The sequence below is a fragment of the Oryzias latipes genome, chromosome 24 (genome assembly GCF_002234675.1).
Source record: "Oryzias latipes chromosome 24, ASM223467v1".
Lineage (NCBI taxonomy): Eukaryota > Metazoa > Chordata > Actinopteri > Beloniformes > Adrianichthyidae > Oryzias > Oryzias latipes.
Window position 1 is genome coordinate 17,468,477 of NC_019882.2, and position 12,960 is coordinate 17,481,436.

A 12,960-nucleotide genomic window follows, 5' to 3' on the forward strand; every position below is an offset into this window, starting at 1 on the left:
AAGAGGGTCAAAAATACATATCACACAGACTCCCTCGCGTGCGCCCATGCATCACAACAAGAACACATTTTTTTCTGTAAAACAATTGACTTTGTGCTCGTAGAAATGAGCTCGGGTTCAGGGGAAAGAGGGGACCCGCATTCGTGGTGTCTTGAACGTCTGCTGGATGCTGTTTACGACTTCGGTAAGCGACTTTAGCTAGTTAATCGATGTTAGCTCAGCTAGTCAGCTAGTAGATGATGTAGATGATGGGCGTTTGTGTTTTGTTTTTAACAATGTTGACAGTAAAAACTGTGATAATAGCCTAATAAATTGTTCTTAATCAGCTAATAAAGTAAATTCTTTAAAATATGTATAATAAACACAGGCAAATCTTTTTAGATAGTTTGTTTTTAGTTTTACTACGCTCTCTGAGGAAATATGAACTATTTTTGAAACGCAAATATTAAAATGTATTTAAATGACGAGTTCTTCAAATAAAACGTTTTCAAGACATCAGTCTATTAAGAAAAGAGTCTATATAAATAAGTTTGACATTTTAAATCAAACGCTTGTGTACGTGGCGCCCCCTAGTGTTATAACTAGGAACTGTAGGAATGACTCCAACATTCAGGGAACTGTTATTAATTCGATAACAGCAATAATTAGATCCATTAATAAATCTGAGCATCAAAAATCACCACTTTTTAGTCTATTTCTAGATTCGTTTCAGGGTTTGTTTGTACTTTTTTTGTCTTTTTCCTTCACAGCAGATCTTGTTGTGTTAACACTAACTAGGAGCATTTGCTGTGATCACTTTAAAACATTTTCAGATGTAAAAAAACAAAGTAAATCAGAGAAATTGAAAGATATGCAGGAAAAATAATTTAATTATATTGGATACATCTGGGTTTAGGAATCAGATTTTTCTAAGTGAGATGAATGAAACTATCTTAATGTTTTTCAGATGCTCATCTTTATCAGTTAAACTGTCTGATTATTTAAGATATCTGAAAGTGATCAGATTGTTGTTGTACAATATTAGTGTAGCTGTAAAATGTGCGTCATTTTAAAAAAATATATAAATAGTAAAATTGACTGAAATGGTCCTTATTAGGACATGTTAGTTAATGGTATACTGAAGTTCATGAGCAATATTATTTTTTGTTGTTGTTATTTACAAAATTTGTGCTCTTGCTAAATAATTCTGTACTTTTGTGAAATCTGCTCGGTGCAGTGGTTAGCCCTCATGCCTCATAGCAAGAAGGCCCCGGTTCAAGTCCCGGCTGGGGGACCTGAAACAGAACACTGATGGGGGACCTTTCTGTGTGGAGTTTGCATGTTCTCCCCGTATATGTGTGGGGTTTCTTTCTGTAGAGTTTCTTGATTTGTTAGACGGGTAACAGATATCACCTGGTGGGGGGGAAAAGAAACATGAGCCGCTAGTGTTGAACTAACGATGGAGCTCAGAGATTTGTTTACTAACCAGAAAAGTGAAGGGGGCCCAGGACACAACCCAGGGGAACACCAGTGGATTGGCAGTGAGAGCTGGTTTTGTTGCTGGTCCGCATAATTTAAAAGTTTAGCTAAATATTATTGATGTTTATAAAAACATTTTACTCCAGCATACAGCTCCAGTTGCAAAGACTTTCCCTGATTTTAGGCTAATTTATTGCTAGTTGCTAACGTTATCTTGAAAAGTTGGTGTTTTTATGTGTTTTTTTTTCTGGTTAAATAAAATTTAGATTGGATCAACTTTAGGGTTTAATGTGAAATAATTTAACACAAAAGCCAATGATTTTATTTTGAAGTAGATCACAGATTGTATATGTGATCTTGTTGTTTTATCATGCAGGGCCAGCTGAGAAAAAGAAACCCAAGAAGAAGAAGAAACGAAAAAGGTGTGAAGAAGAAGAGGAGGAGGAGTTAACAGGATTGCAGGAGAATTTAAATAAGTGCACAGAAATTGGAGCAGAAGATGGACAGAAACACAAAATGAATGAACCAGGTAGTGAATGTCAGAGTCTGCAGGTTGATCTGAAGGACTGTCTCATCGCTCAGATCTTCCTCTTCTGTCAAATCTTCAGGTCCAAACGTCCAGCAGGAGAAGCAGGTGGAGGTGGTGACCTTCCAGGACCCAACGAAGAAACGGAAGAGCCGTCAGGCTCTCGCTCAGGGAAAACCAGCAGTAAGCAGCTTTAGCTCTGCTAACACTCACTGTTTTCACCCGAACAGGAGCAGCTGAGGGATTCAGACGAGAGATGCAGATGAAAATGTTTAAACGTGAACAGTTAATTAGACATTTTAAACTATAAAATACATTTGTTGAAGGTAAATTGCATTTTGGAATAAATGTTTGAATAAAGAAAATTTGTAGGAAAATAATTTAAGACATCTGAATTACAGTACAGACCAAAAGTTTGGACACAGACACCACAAAAGAACTTCAGTTGCTTTGAGTGATGATAAATATGGTAGTCTTTTAGGTGTCCGCCAGATGGCGCCACTTCCCAAATTTTACTTCTGCTGCAAAATTCGACACAAACATTGGCAGCTTTGGAGACCAAAGCAGCTGAGGGGGAGGAGTTTTACTTGCCAATAAGTAACCTGTTACTAAATAATAACTTAACTGCCATTAGACAAGCATTTTAATGTCTTTTAAGGCAAAGTAATTATGGCTGAAGCCTGAAAGGTGTTGCAGAAATCTGCGCCATCACGCTAGAACGCAATGACATCACATGGGGGCGGTGCTTCAGCCCTGCTGTTCATAATTGAAATAGTTTTACCGCAGCTGTCTTAAAAATGAAGCACTTCTACGCACATTTTAAGAAATAATTTTATTCCATGGAGTACAGTTAGTAGAATTTCTGAAACTGCATCCACTGTTGCCTGTTGTTCGGGGACCATAAATGACTTAAAGAACCTTGATGAATCCTAGAATGCAGCGTTTCTTCCTCTAAGCAGCACAGCAGACGCACTTTGGATTTTCACCAAGTTAAAGCTGGGTCATCACCCTGCAGCCTAATGTCTCACCTCCATCTGTGGTTTGCTTCACCCTCAAGTCTGACATTTCCTGACATTAAGGGTTCCGAATGGCTTTTAGAATGAGTCCCAACGAGGAACGGGTTCAAAAACAAGCTCAGGTGTTTTCAGAGAATTAAGCTACAAAAAAAGATGGTAAAAGATAAAGGGATCAGATATTTAGAAGTGGATCTGTTGTGAACGTGTCCTCTGGTTTTCTTCTGATTCTATCTTGTTAGCTTCAGGCTCCTCAGGTCGTAGAGAAGAGAGAATCGTCACCCGTGGAGCTCAGCTTGGAAAAGGTCTACCATCTCCCAGTCTTCACGGTTCCTCTCGGTGTGCAGGAACCGTGGGTTTGATCCCTGTCCTTGTGTCTGCAGGCTCGCCTGGAGGTCCACCGCTTCGGAATCACGGGCTACAAGAAGGAGCAGCAGCGGGTTTTCGAGCAGGACCGGGCGGTGATGCTGGGAGCCAAGGTGAGGACACTCGCTCCACCTGCATCTCAACCGAATGTGTCTGACCCCGCCCCCCACCAATAACTGATGTTGAACCAGCCTCCAAAGAGGGAATACGTGAACTACAAAACCCTGCAGCAGCAAATCCAGGAGAAGAAGCAGAAGGCAAAGGAGGAGCCTCAGCCGGTAAGTGCTGGATTCACAGACCCTTCTAGAAAAAAACAGACTTCTTACCGTTTTCTTCTGATGTGAAGGACACCAAGAAAAAGAAAAAGCTAAGTCAAAGGTGGGTAAGGCCCCATTTAAGTCTCTAAAAACAGATCTTTGTAGGGATCCTAAACTCTGACCGCTTCTTTCAGAGATAACAAGAAGAAGAAAAAAGGAGCCGCTGGTTCTGCTGCTTCAGCATCGGGTCAGGTCGGCCGCTTCAAGAACGGCATGTTGATCCTGAGCTCCAAGGAGATCCAGAAAATCAAAGGCCGGAGATAAAGGAAAAGAGGTGCATTCCAGAGCCTTTAGACATTATTTTGTAAACTTAAATTGAAAAAATAGAAACTGTTTTTTTTTTGTTTTGTTTGTAGGTTAGAGGATTAATCCAGTAAAACTGCAGCTGCATTCGCACCAACAACCCGAAATGGAACCCAAGACTTTTTCATGTTTTTCTCCAAATGGACCCTGAATGCAACGCTCCACAAAAAAACAACATTTTTAATTTTATCACAGTTAATTTATTGGCTTCATTATAAATGACAAAAAAAGACATTTTTGTTTTGACACTCGTTTTTTTCCTGCATTCTTGATGTACAAACCATGTATTTATACAAAACTTCTACATCAGGGGATTGAAATGAATAAAGGTTTTTATGTAAAAGACTTTAAAGGGAAACATTTGTGGATTTGATAAAGGTTTTCTGCAGTTTTCTTTACCCAAAACAGGAAGTTAAACTTACAAAACAAAGAGAAAACAGTTTTTCTTCAATGTCTTTAGGTAAATATCTTTTTTTCTAAAGAAAAAGGCAATGACATACATGCTTTAAATCAGCACCATATTTTGGAGATGGATCAGGAAAATGTCACATTCATGTACTCGTATGTCAGGAAGAAGTGGGCGTGTCTTATAACCACGAATAGAGCCATATTAATCCTAAAATAAGTCAATTTTCTACTGTGCTTTTTTGACCATCCACACACACAAGTTTGGATGGAGGTTTGACCTGTTTGACTAATGTCAGGTCACATTGGGGTCAACGACAGCAAGGACGTGACCATAAGAACGCCACAGGAGGAAATGCCCCCCGATTCATCTTTAGGGTCAAGATGGACCTCCTTCCTGACTCCTGCTTTAATATAAGGGTTGTGTCACATGTTAAACATGCATGAAGAGGGAAAAAAAAGGGAATGAAAACCGCAAATGTTGAAAAAAAAAGGGCGTCTACTGCTCGAGAGAAACCTGCAGGTTCTCCTTTTGACCACCTGAGGGCAGCAAAACATTTCCCCTCAACCTTGAATTCTTTTAATTTCATTTTTCCATATATGTACATTTTATTACTGTACAAATTAAGAGATGCCAAAATAAAAAGTTACATTTCAAACATGCAATAAATATTTTTTATAATAAATTATATATACATTAATAACTGAACAAATACATAAACTTGTTATATCTATGAAGTTCACATTTGTTTCGGTTTTATTTTCTCAGCTTTTAGAAGTTTCAGCAGGAAATGTGAACAAAAATAAAAAAATAATCAAATGTTTTGTAAGAAAATACCTGGAATATGATTTGAGTTAAAACAGTAAGAAATCGAAAGAAAACATTGGATTTTCGCCTAATTCCACATTCAAAACACAACTTTATTACACAAGAACAATTTTTTCCTCCTTTAGCCATCTTTAAAAATGTTCAGTATTTGTTCTTTCCATGCAGGGGTGGGCAGCTCCAGACCCTGAGGGAACCACCACCCCTATTTTTGCTGCTTCAGGTAACCAGCAGAGTGAAGAGGAGGGGAGAGGAACCAAACACTAACTAAAATAACCACTCAACTACGTAGTTACAGGTTAGAGGTAGAATCAAATCTTCTAGAACCTCATATTTGTAAAAACACATTTAGAAAATTGTCTTTTTCAAATCAATAATCAAAAATGTGGAAATAATAATAATAAAAAAGTCGTTAATAAATTTGACGTCAGCTGCATTCATTATTTTTTCAGAGCTTGTCAGAATTCCTGGAGAATAAATGATCATTCAATTTGATCACTTTTTTTTCACTTTAAATACAATCAAAGCAGCAAAAGACCCTTATTGGAGTTAAAAAGGCCAAAAATAAAACTTTTTTTTCCAGTTTATTCCTATTCTTTATTACCAATAAATGTATTCAAGAATTATTTGATCCATGGGGGAAAGTCCTTAGCAGATTACTGTACATAAATATATACATTTATGAGTCAAAGTATTAAAAGAAGCTTTCAATACTTCTGGGGAATGAAGGGAATGCTGTGTGATGTTTTACAGAACTGATACTTTTTACTCTGACTGTAGAAAATATCTAGAAAAATAGGAGAGGAGTCCTCAAGGTCTGAAGCTAAACCCTTAATTTAGGGACTTTTATTTTGAAAAAACCCTGGAACTTGTAGAAGTAATCAATACTTTTCATGTTTCCCTTCTATGTTTTGTTCAAAATTCCTAAAATCAAGATTTAAAAACTAAAATAATAATAATAATAATAACTTTATTTTCCTGATTATAAGTTTAGAAATTGGGTTATTGGCATCATTTAAAAAAATATTCCATAGAAAACCAATTACTAAACGGTTGCAATTTTCCTTTTTATATCAGGTTTGGTAAATCTGTCAAAATCCATGGCTGAACAGCAGGGAGAGCTAATCTCTCTTGTTCACATCACTTATTAGAAAAACAGTCAATATTTAAAACACAAACAGTTTGTAAACTCTTTTCTATGCCTAGTCCATGCGTAACATTTGACATCATGATCCACATGTCAGTATTTACACCACACTCACACTCATGCTTTGTGCGGGACAGAAACACATCACAGACCACCTTCAGCAAAACTCATTAAGTCTAAACATTTCTGTCTTTGCCTCATGAAAGCGAGACAGGACGTACTTTATATAAACGGTGTGTTTCTAATGGCCTTGCAGTCACAGTGTTGTGGTTGTTAGCCCCTCCCACCCGTAGCAGCAGTTTAACCTGATGAGGCCTCCAGAAATCTTCGTTTCAGCTCGTCAAAGGTGCCAAAACTGTGAGATGTTTCAGAGAAATGAACACAGTTTTCATTCATTTGGATGCATCACTGTAGCTGTCAGTCTCTCAAAGAACATAAAAAAAGGCCAGTATTTGATTTTCCAGAATCCTGCAGAGCAAAAAAAACCTAACAATTATTTCTATTTGTTCCCTAAAAAGATCAAACTTTGCTTTTTACATTTACATTTAAAAAAAAAAAACTGGCGAGGTTAAACGCAGTGAAACTGTAGGAAATATAAAGTCTATGTATTCACTGAATTTGAGTCGTGTTGCCATGGTAATCAAAAATTGAGAAAATCTTTATTTCTTCTTTTACTTGTCCTGTGTGCTCACAAAGAGGAATTTATCGTTAATACTTTGCCATCACATAAACATTGTTGGTTTGGCTAACCTTTCCGTTGGAATGTGACATTTTCCTACATCTTGGAGAATTTTGGGGAACCTTTAAGAAAAAGAATCAGATGTTCTGCAGGAGCTCAATTCCCAGGTTTTGTAGGTTTGTCAAAGTGATAAAAAAGAATTCAGCTCCAACGTTCTCTGAAGATTTTTGACAAGAACAGCAAGCGGTCTTCATACTTGACTTTTTGTTGTACGGAGGAAGCTTTGGATGGCAACAAGATTCCAATGAAAAGCAGAGAGAATTCCATTCATTGTGCTTAAACAAACCCGACAATGACACACAACCAGAACCAATGTTGTCGAATCATTTCTCTAACTGCAAAAACTGTTGTGTCACGTTACTGCACAGTGAGCATGTCTGCTGTCAGTTTGGTCTCAGACATTCTTCTACAAGAACCGGAATGTCACAAGCTGGAAAAATAGGAAAACCAGCACTCATCCAGGAGCTGTTGGGGCAAAAATCTTACAAATTCCCCAAATTATGTCACTTATCTGTGCGGACATGTTCACCAAATAAAAACCTCAGCGCACACCCAAATATTTAGGATTCATAAAATTAAATTCCTCATTTTGCTAGCTCCTGGGTTTTATTCTAGTGGTAACTTATCACATGACCAAGAAGAGCGCCAACAGTAACATAGACCGATGGAACAGAGGATCGGGCAATTTTTCAAAATAAAACATCTTTCAGGTTCCAAAATAAATAAAACTGAAGTAATGTAGGTTATTTATTCTTTCTGTACGGCCCAGTACCAATTGACTCACAGACCGGTACCGGTCCCCGGCACGGGGGTTGGGGACCGCTGTTCTAGATGACATAAGATGCAGCCCATCGTTCTGGGAAAAGCCCCATGTGGGGCTGAACCGAGGCTAAACTTGATGGTTGGTGTCAAAGGGTCACCTGGGGGGGGGGGGGGGGGGGGGGGGGGCTTTCACTGGTTGAGATTCTTTGGTACCTCAAGGCCCGTCACAAGGGTGACCTGGAGAAAGGGAAGAGAACATATGTTTGCTTATTGAAGACCCATTCCAATCATATTTTAGACTAGATTTCAAAGCGTCGTCTTTTAATTATGATTCTACAGTTCTTAGGCCAAATCAAAAGCCTGTCATTTTCTTGGACATAGTTTCTGAAGAGCGGCAGGAGTTCATTAGAAATTTGTCTCTGAGTTGTGGGCGGGACACCCTTTTCCCTTCCTTTCTCGCTACATTTAGCGACTTTTCAAAGTTTCTGCAACAACTTTAAAAAAAAAAAACACCTAGTGACAAATTTTGATTGTACTTAGTGACTCAAATTTGAAACTTGTGTTGTTCAGCCATTTCTGTTCTTACTGTGCAGGAGCTACCATGAGGCTCCACCCACTCGCAGATGCTCGGTGTGACAGTAGCTGGGGTATAGCTGAGCGAGTGTCATACCTCTTTTACATTTTACCTTCAAATGTATAAGCACGCACAGTGTTGCAGTCCTTCCTGCTTTTGAAATGCATCATGGGATGGGTCTACACCACATTCTCAGTCTGAACTGTCGAGAGAATTTTTTTGCATAGATTTTAAAAAGTCCAGTAAAACATTACATGTCCATCCTTGCATTCATCTTCCAAACGCGCTAAATCCTTTTGGAGGTCATGGGGTTGCTGGAGCCTATCCCAGCTACTGTTGGCGGAAGGCAGAGTACAGCCTGGACAGGTTGCCAGTCTGTCGCAGGGCCACACCAAACTTGACAGGTTAAATTTGGTCTCTCCTACTCAGTATTACAGACCTGCACGTTCCTGTTGAGGCTGACTGCCGGCACGAAGACGCCGTCCAGGCTATCGAAGGCGGTCGGTCCGTGCTGCTTCTGGTTGATGTAGAACGTTAGCGTGCGTTTGACCAGATCCAGCAAGATTCCCACCGTCGAGCCCTTGTTGATGCCTCCCTCTGCCCTGAACGCAAAGGCAGACAGTTTGTGAGGAAACATTCAAAACATCAAACCAGAAGTTTGGACAGATGGTTTATGACCACAAAGAAATGTGTTTTTTGTGTTTTTCGGCCCCAATCAGACTTTTCTTCTGCAACGATAGCTCTATCCGTCATTTTTGACATTCTTCATACATAAAAGCTCAATGATATGTCCCATATATGCTGATGTGGGTTTAATGCCTCGTGGAGTCGACCTCTGCTGCTCTCTGGGGCTCGGTGTGTTTGAACACACAGGTCCTAGTGTCATCCATGTCAGGAGATTCTTCTGTGATTTAGATTGAATCCAAAAGCCACAAAGATGGATGGAGAAACACACAGTCGCTTGTTTCTGGCAGGTTTAAGGAAAAAAGCAGCCTAAAAAAACCTATACAAAATGTAGTTTCTATCATGGAAAATACACTTCAAAAGTTCTATGTTGTGGGTTTTAAAAATGTTAAAAATGTTTCTTGAAGAGAAATTAAACAATGATGGAAGATTTTTAAAATGCTACAAACTTGCCATGCGTGTGGACAGTGTATCGTGAAGTTAACGCAAACGAATATCGCACTTATGGCACACAGGTGACGCTGTCGTACGGTGCCCTTACCCACAAGCCGGTCGTTGGTAAAATATTAGCCCTCACTGCTAGATACAGGCTGTCAGTGGGATAAAAAACCTGTATAGTCTACCCAAAGAGCCCCCACTTATCACATGAACAGCGCAGTGCGCAGTATTTGGTGGGGGCTGACAAAAGGACAAATTTGAACGACACGCCTGTGTCTCACCTGCTTCACCCTTACCTACCCCTGTGCGTTAAGTGTTAGGTATGACTTGTTGTCCGCAGCATGCCCATAGTAAAAGTTGGCATAAATATTTTGGACAAAAACCTTGATATTTCCTGCGGGCCACCTGTGTGGTACAGGTTTGACCATTTTATAACTGCAGACGACCTGTATCCACCCATGAGGGCAGCTGTGACTCAGGCTTAACCGTGTGTTTTATTATTTAAAATAAATGCCACAGACTTATTCCCTACTTGGGTTTTAATCAACAACAAGATATGGCAGCACACTAAAGAAGTCTGTTTACCGGAGTGGACTCTTTAATGGCCTCTCAAAGACCTACCTGTTGGTGTGGGAGTTGTGCATGAACCAGGAGCGGTTGTTGTCCACATACATGGCCCAAGCTTTATCGTCCTTCCCCAGCATCATGTCTTTCATGGTGTTGATCCTCGCCACCCCAAAGGCGGGATCTGGGTGGTTGTCATAGCGATCGATCCTGACCTCCCAGTAGTGAACACCCTGAGATGAAAGAGAACATTGGCTATCTTAACTCAAACTCAAACTGAGTGAGTCACTTTTATACAAAACGAGCCATTTAACCCAGTTTAAGTCGTACAAAACAGACGGGTAACCTTGGAAAAGGCGGCGGTGCCCAACACCACGCGGTCATCGTAGCTGTTACAGGAGACTGTCAGGTTTTCATTGGACAGAACAATGTCCCTGTGAGCGGAGGAGGGGTCAAAGGTGAACCACGCCACTGCAAAATAAAAACACCCGTCAGCATTTTGTAAGAAAGAAAAACATATATTAAGCAAACTTCTCTCATTAATTGTTATTTGTTTTTTGATTTACGTATTCTTTTTCATGCTCTCTAAATGTACAAGCTGAATTATTATTATTAGTTGTTTTTTAAATATATATATTTAAATATATTTATTTTTTAAATATATATATATATATATATATATGTATATATATAAATATACTTCTCTTTTTAAAAATTATGTTTGATTTTCAGTAAAACAAAATTTTAAAGTTTTATTACAATAAGAATTTTTTTTTAAAAAAATGTTATTCTAATTCTTAAGATCATTTTTTTACAGGGAGTCAAGCTGGTCATCCCTTTCTGTAGTCATACCACCAAACACTAGATGGCAGTATTTTTTCTGTGTGTAAAGGCCCGTACACACCGGGACGAATTTCGCCTGCGATTTTCGCCGACGTTTAACGCCTCGTGACTAAACAAAGGGCACCAACGTGAGTGTGTACGGAGCCCGTGTCCTGACATTAAGATATAAAAATATATCTTGTTCCCACAGATTAATATCTTGTTCCCACAGATTATTATCTCGTTCACATGAAATACTATTCCGTTCCCACAAGATACAATTGCGTTCCCTCAAAATACTATTCCGTTCCCTCGAAATGATTAACTCGTGCGAACGCAATAATTATGTCGTTCGAACGCAATGATTAATCCGTTCGAACGCAATAATTATTCATTCAATCATTGGTCTTGTTGTTTAACCTTGGTCACAGGGACACGGTGATTGGCCAATGATTGGCACCAAAGGATGCTGGGAAACGTGACGTACTGCTATTGTTGTTATGCTACGAGCTAAAGGTAAGTGCTTTTTAGGCGAAGCAGCCAGCTTAATATGATATTTTTCCGATTTTCATCGAGACAATAACAGATCGACCATTCTTGCTTTTATTTTTACCCCTATTGAATGCTCACAGAGACACGGAAGTAGCGGCAGGAAGCGGCTTTTGCAGCAAGATGACCGGAGGGCGTACCAGATCATCATCATGTGAATGAACGTGAATACGATGGATGCTTTTGTGCTTTTGAAAATAAATAAATCTGTTCTCTTAACATCTTCCGTGTCTTCAATGCAATGTAATGAGACACACACAGACAGAAATGTGAAGGTATCTGCTGTAAATCTATGACGTAAATTAATAACAGGATATGATCGGCTAGTCAGTTAGCATGTAGCCTAATAGCCTTCGAATGTAAAGCGACTGACTGCTAAAGTTAATAAAAGACAAGTCCTGAATATTAATATTCCTATTCGACCCTAAACTACAATATCAGCTGTCTGTCAACAGACCAGCCAGTTGCCCAAATGCCGGCATACATCAAAGAGCTCTGCGGCGGCACTAGTAGTAGCCTAGCAGGAGCTATCGTATGACAAAGCAGCCTAGTTATCATAAATCTTTTGATATTTTTCTTATATTCATTGAGACAGTAATAAAGTGATCATTTTTGTTTTTCATGTTCCTTTTTTGAACGAATATGGGTCACAGAGACACGGAAGTTACCGCTGAAAGCGGCTTAGATTTGCCGGCGTACAGAGAGCATATCTGCCTGAATGACTTATGACGTGAATAATTATTGCGTTCGAACGACATAATTATTGCGTTCGCACGAGTTAATCATTTCGAGGGAACGGAATAGTATTTTGAGGGAACGCAATAGTATCTTGTGGGAACGCAATAGTATCTGGTGGGAACGGAATAGTATTTCGTGTGAACGAGATAATAATCTGTGGGAACAAGATATTAATCTGTGGGTACAAGATATATTTTTATATCTTAATGTCAGGACACGGGCTCCGTAAGTGTGCACACCGACGCGAAAAAACGCCACGCGCCACTATACGACAAATGAGAATGGCGCTTTTGCACACGTGTCTGGAGCTTCTGGAGTTACAGTCAAACACAACTTGGGGGCGCTCAAACACAAAACTGTCTTTCTGAGCACATATACCAGCGAAGAAGATAGACGCCAAGTAGCGTCTACACTGCTGCGAAGAAATAATGACGGAAATTCTCAAATATACCCCGAACCAAGCACTAGTTGGAGCAACTGGTGCTTGAAATATTCATGTTTTCTTTGTTTGATTCTGACAAGCGTGTAAATACTTTCTCTCTCCTTCTGAGTGAAAAGCGACTTTAAGAAGCGTAAAGTTGCGCAGCGCCACCTTGTGTACAGGAGCATTTCTGTTTTACATCTAATGTAAGGGAATGAAATTGCATGTTCGGTCGGCTCATCGTCAGCGAAAATCGCCTGGGTGTCAACACAAAAAACGTGGCGAATAACGCCTGGCGAATATTCGTC

The 12,960-nt window shown here is 39.4% G+C and overlaps 2 protein-coding genes across 4 annotated transcripts in view; one reads left to right on the top strand and one right to left on the bottom strand.

The window, feature by feature from the left end:
- Positions 1-4: 4 nt before the first annotated feature.
- Positions 5-4,335, top strand: c24h1orf131 (chromosome 24 C1orf131 homolog). 2 transcript variants are annotated; one of them, XM_020714443.2, is made up of 9 exons: positions 5-184; positions 1,835-1,987; positions 2,067-2,167; positions 3,240-3,302; positions 3,381-3,476; positions 3,555-3,641; positions 3,710-3,741; positions 3,815-3,954; positions 4,037-4,335. In XM_020714443.2, the coding sequence occupies exons 1-8, from the start codon at positions 106-108 to the stop codon at positions 3,942-3,944; spliced, it is 741 nt and encodes a 246-aa protein (XP_020570102.2). In that variant the 5' UTR covers positions 5-105; the 3' UTR covers positions 3,945-3,954; positions 4,037-4,335. The 2 variants fall into 2 exon arrangements, with proteins under 2 accessions (XP_020570102.2, XP_020570103.2); XM_020714444.2 differs by having other exon boundaries at positions 3,246-3,302.
- Positions 4,113-12,960, bottom strand: part of trim67 (tripartite motif containing 67) — a 47,312-nt gene continuing 38,464 nt past the window's right edge. For both annotated transcript variants that reach the window (XM_023952766.1, XM_023952765.1), the window contains 4 exons: positions 10,469-10,593; positions 10,180-10,355; positions 8,876-9,038; positions 4,113-8,099 (listed from right to left, as the gene is read on the bottom strand). In XM_023952766.1, coding sequence (XP_023808534.1) covers positions 8,052-8,099; positions 8,876-9,038; positions 10,180-10,355; positions 10,469-10,593 — 512 coding nt within the window. In that variant the 3' untranslated portion in view covers positions 4,113-8,051. The remainder of the gene's footprint in view (positions 8,100-8,875; positions 9,039-10,179; positions 10,356-10,468; positions 10,594-12,960) is intronic.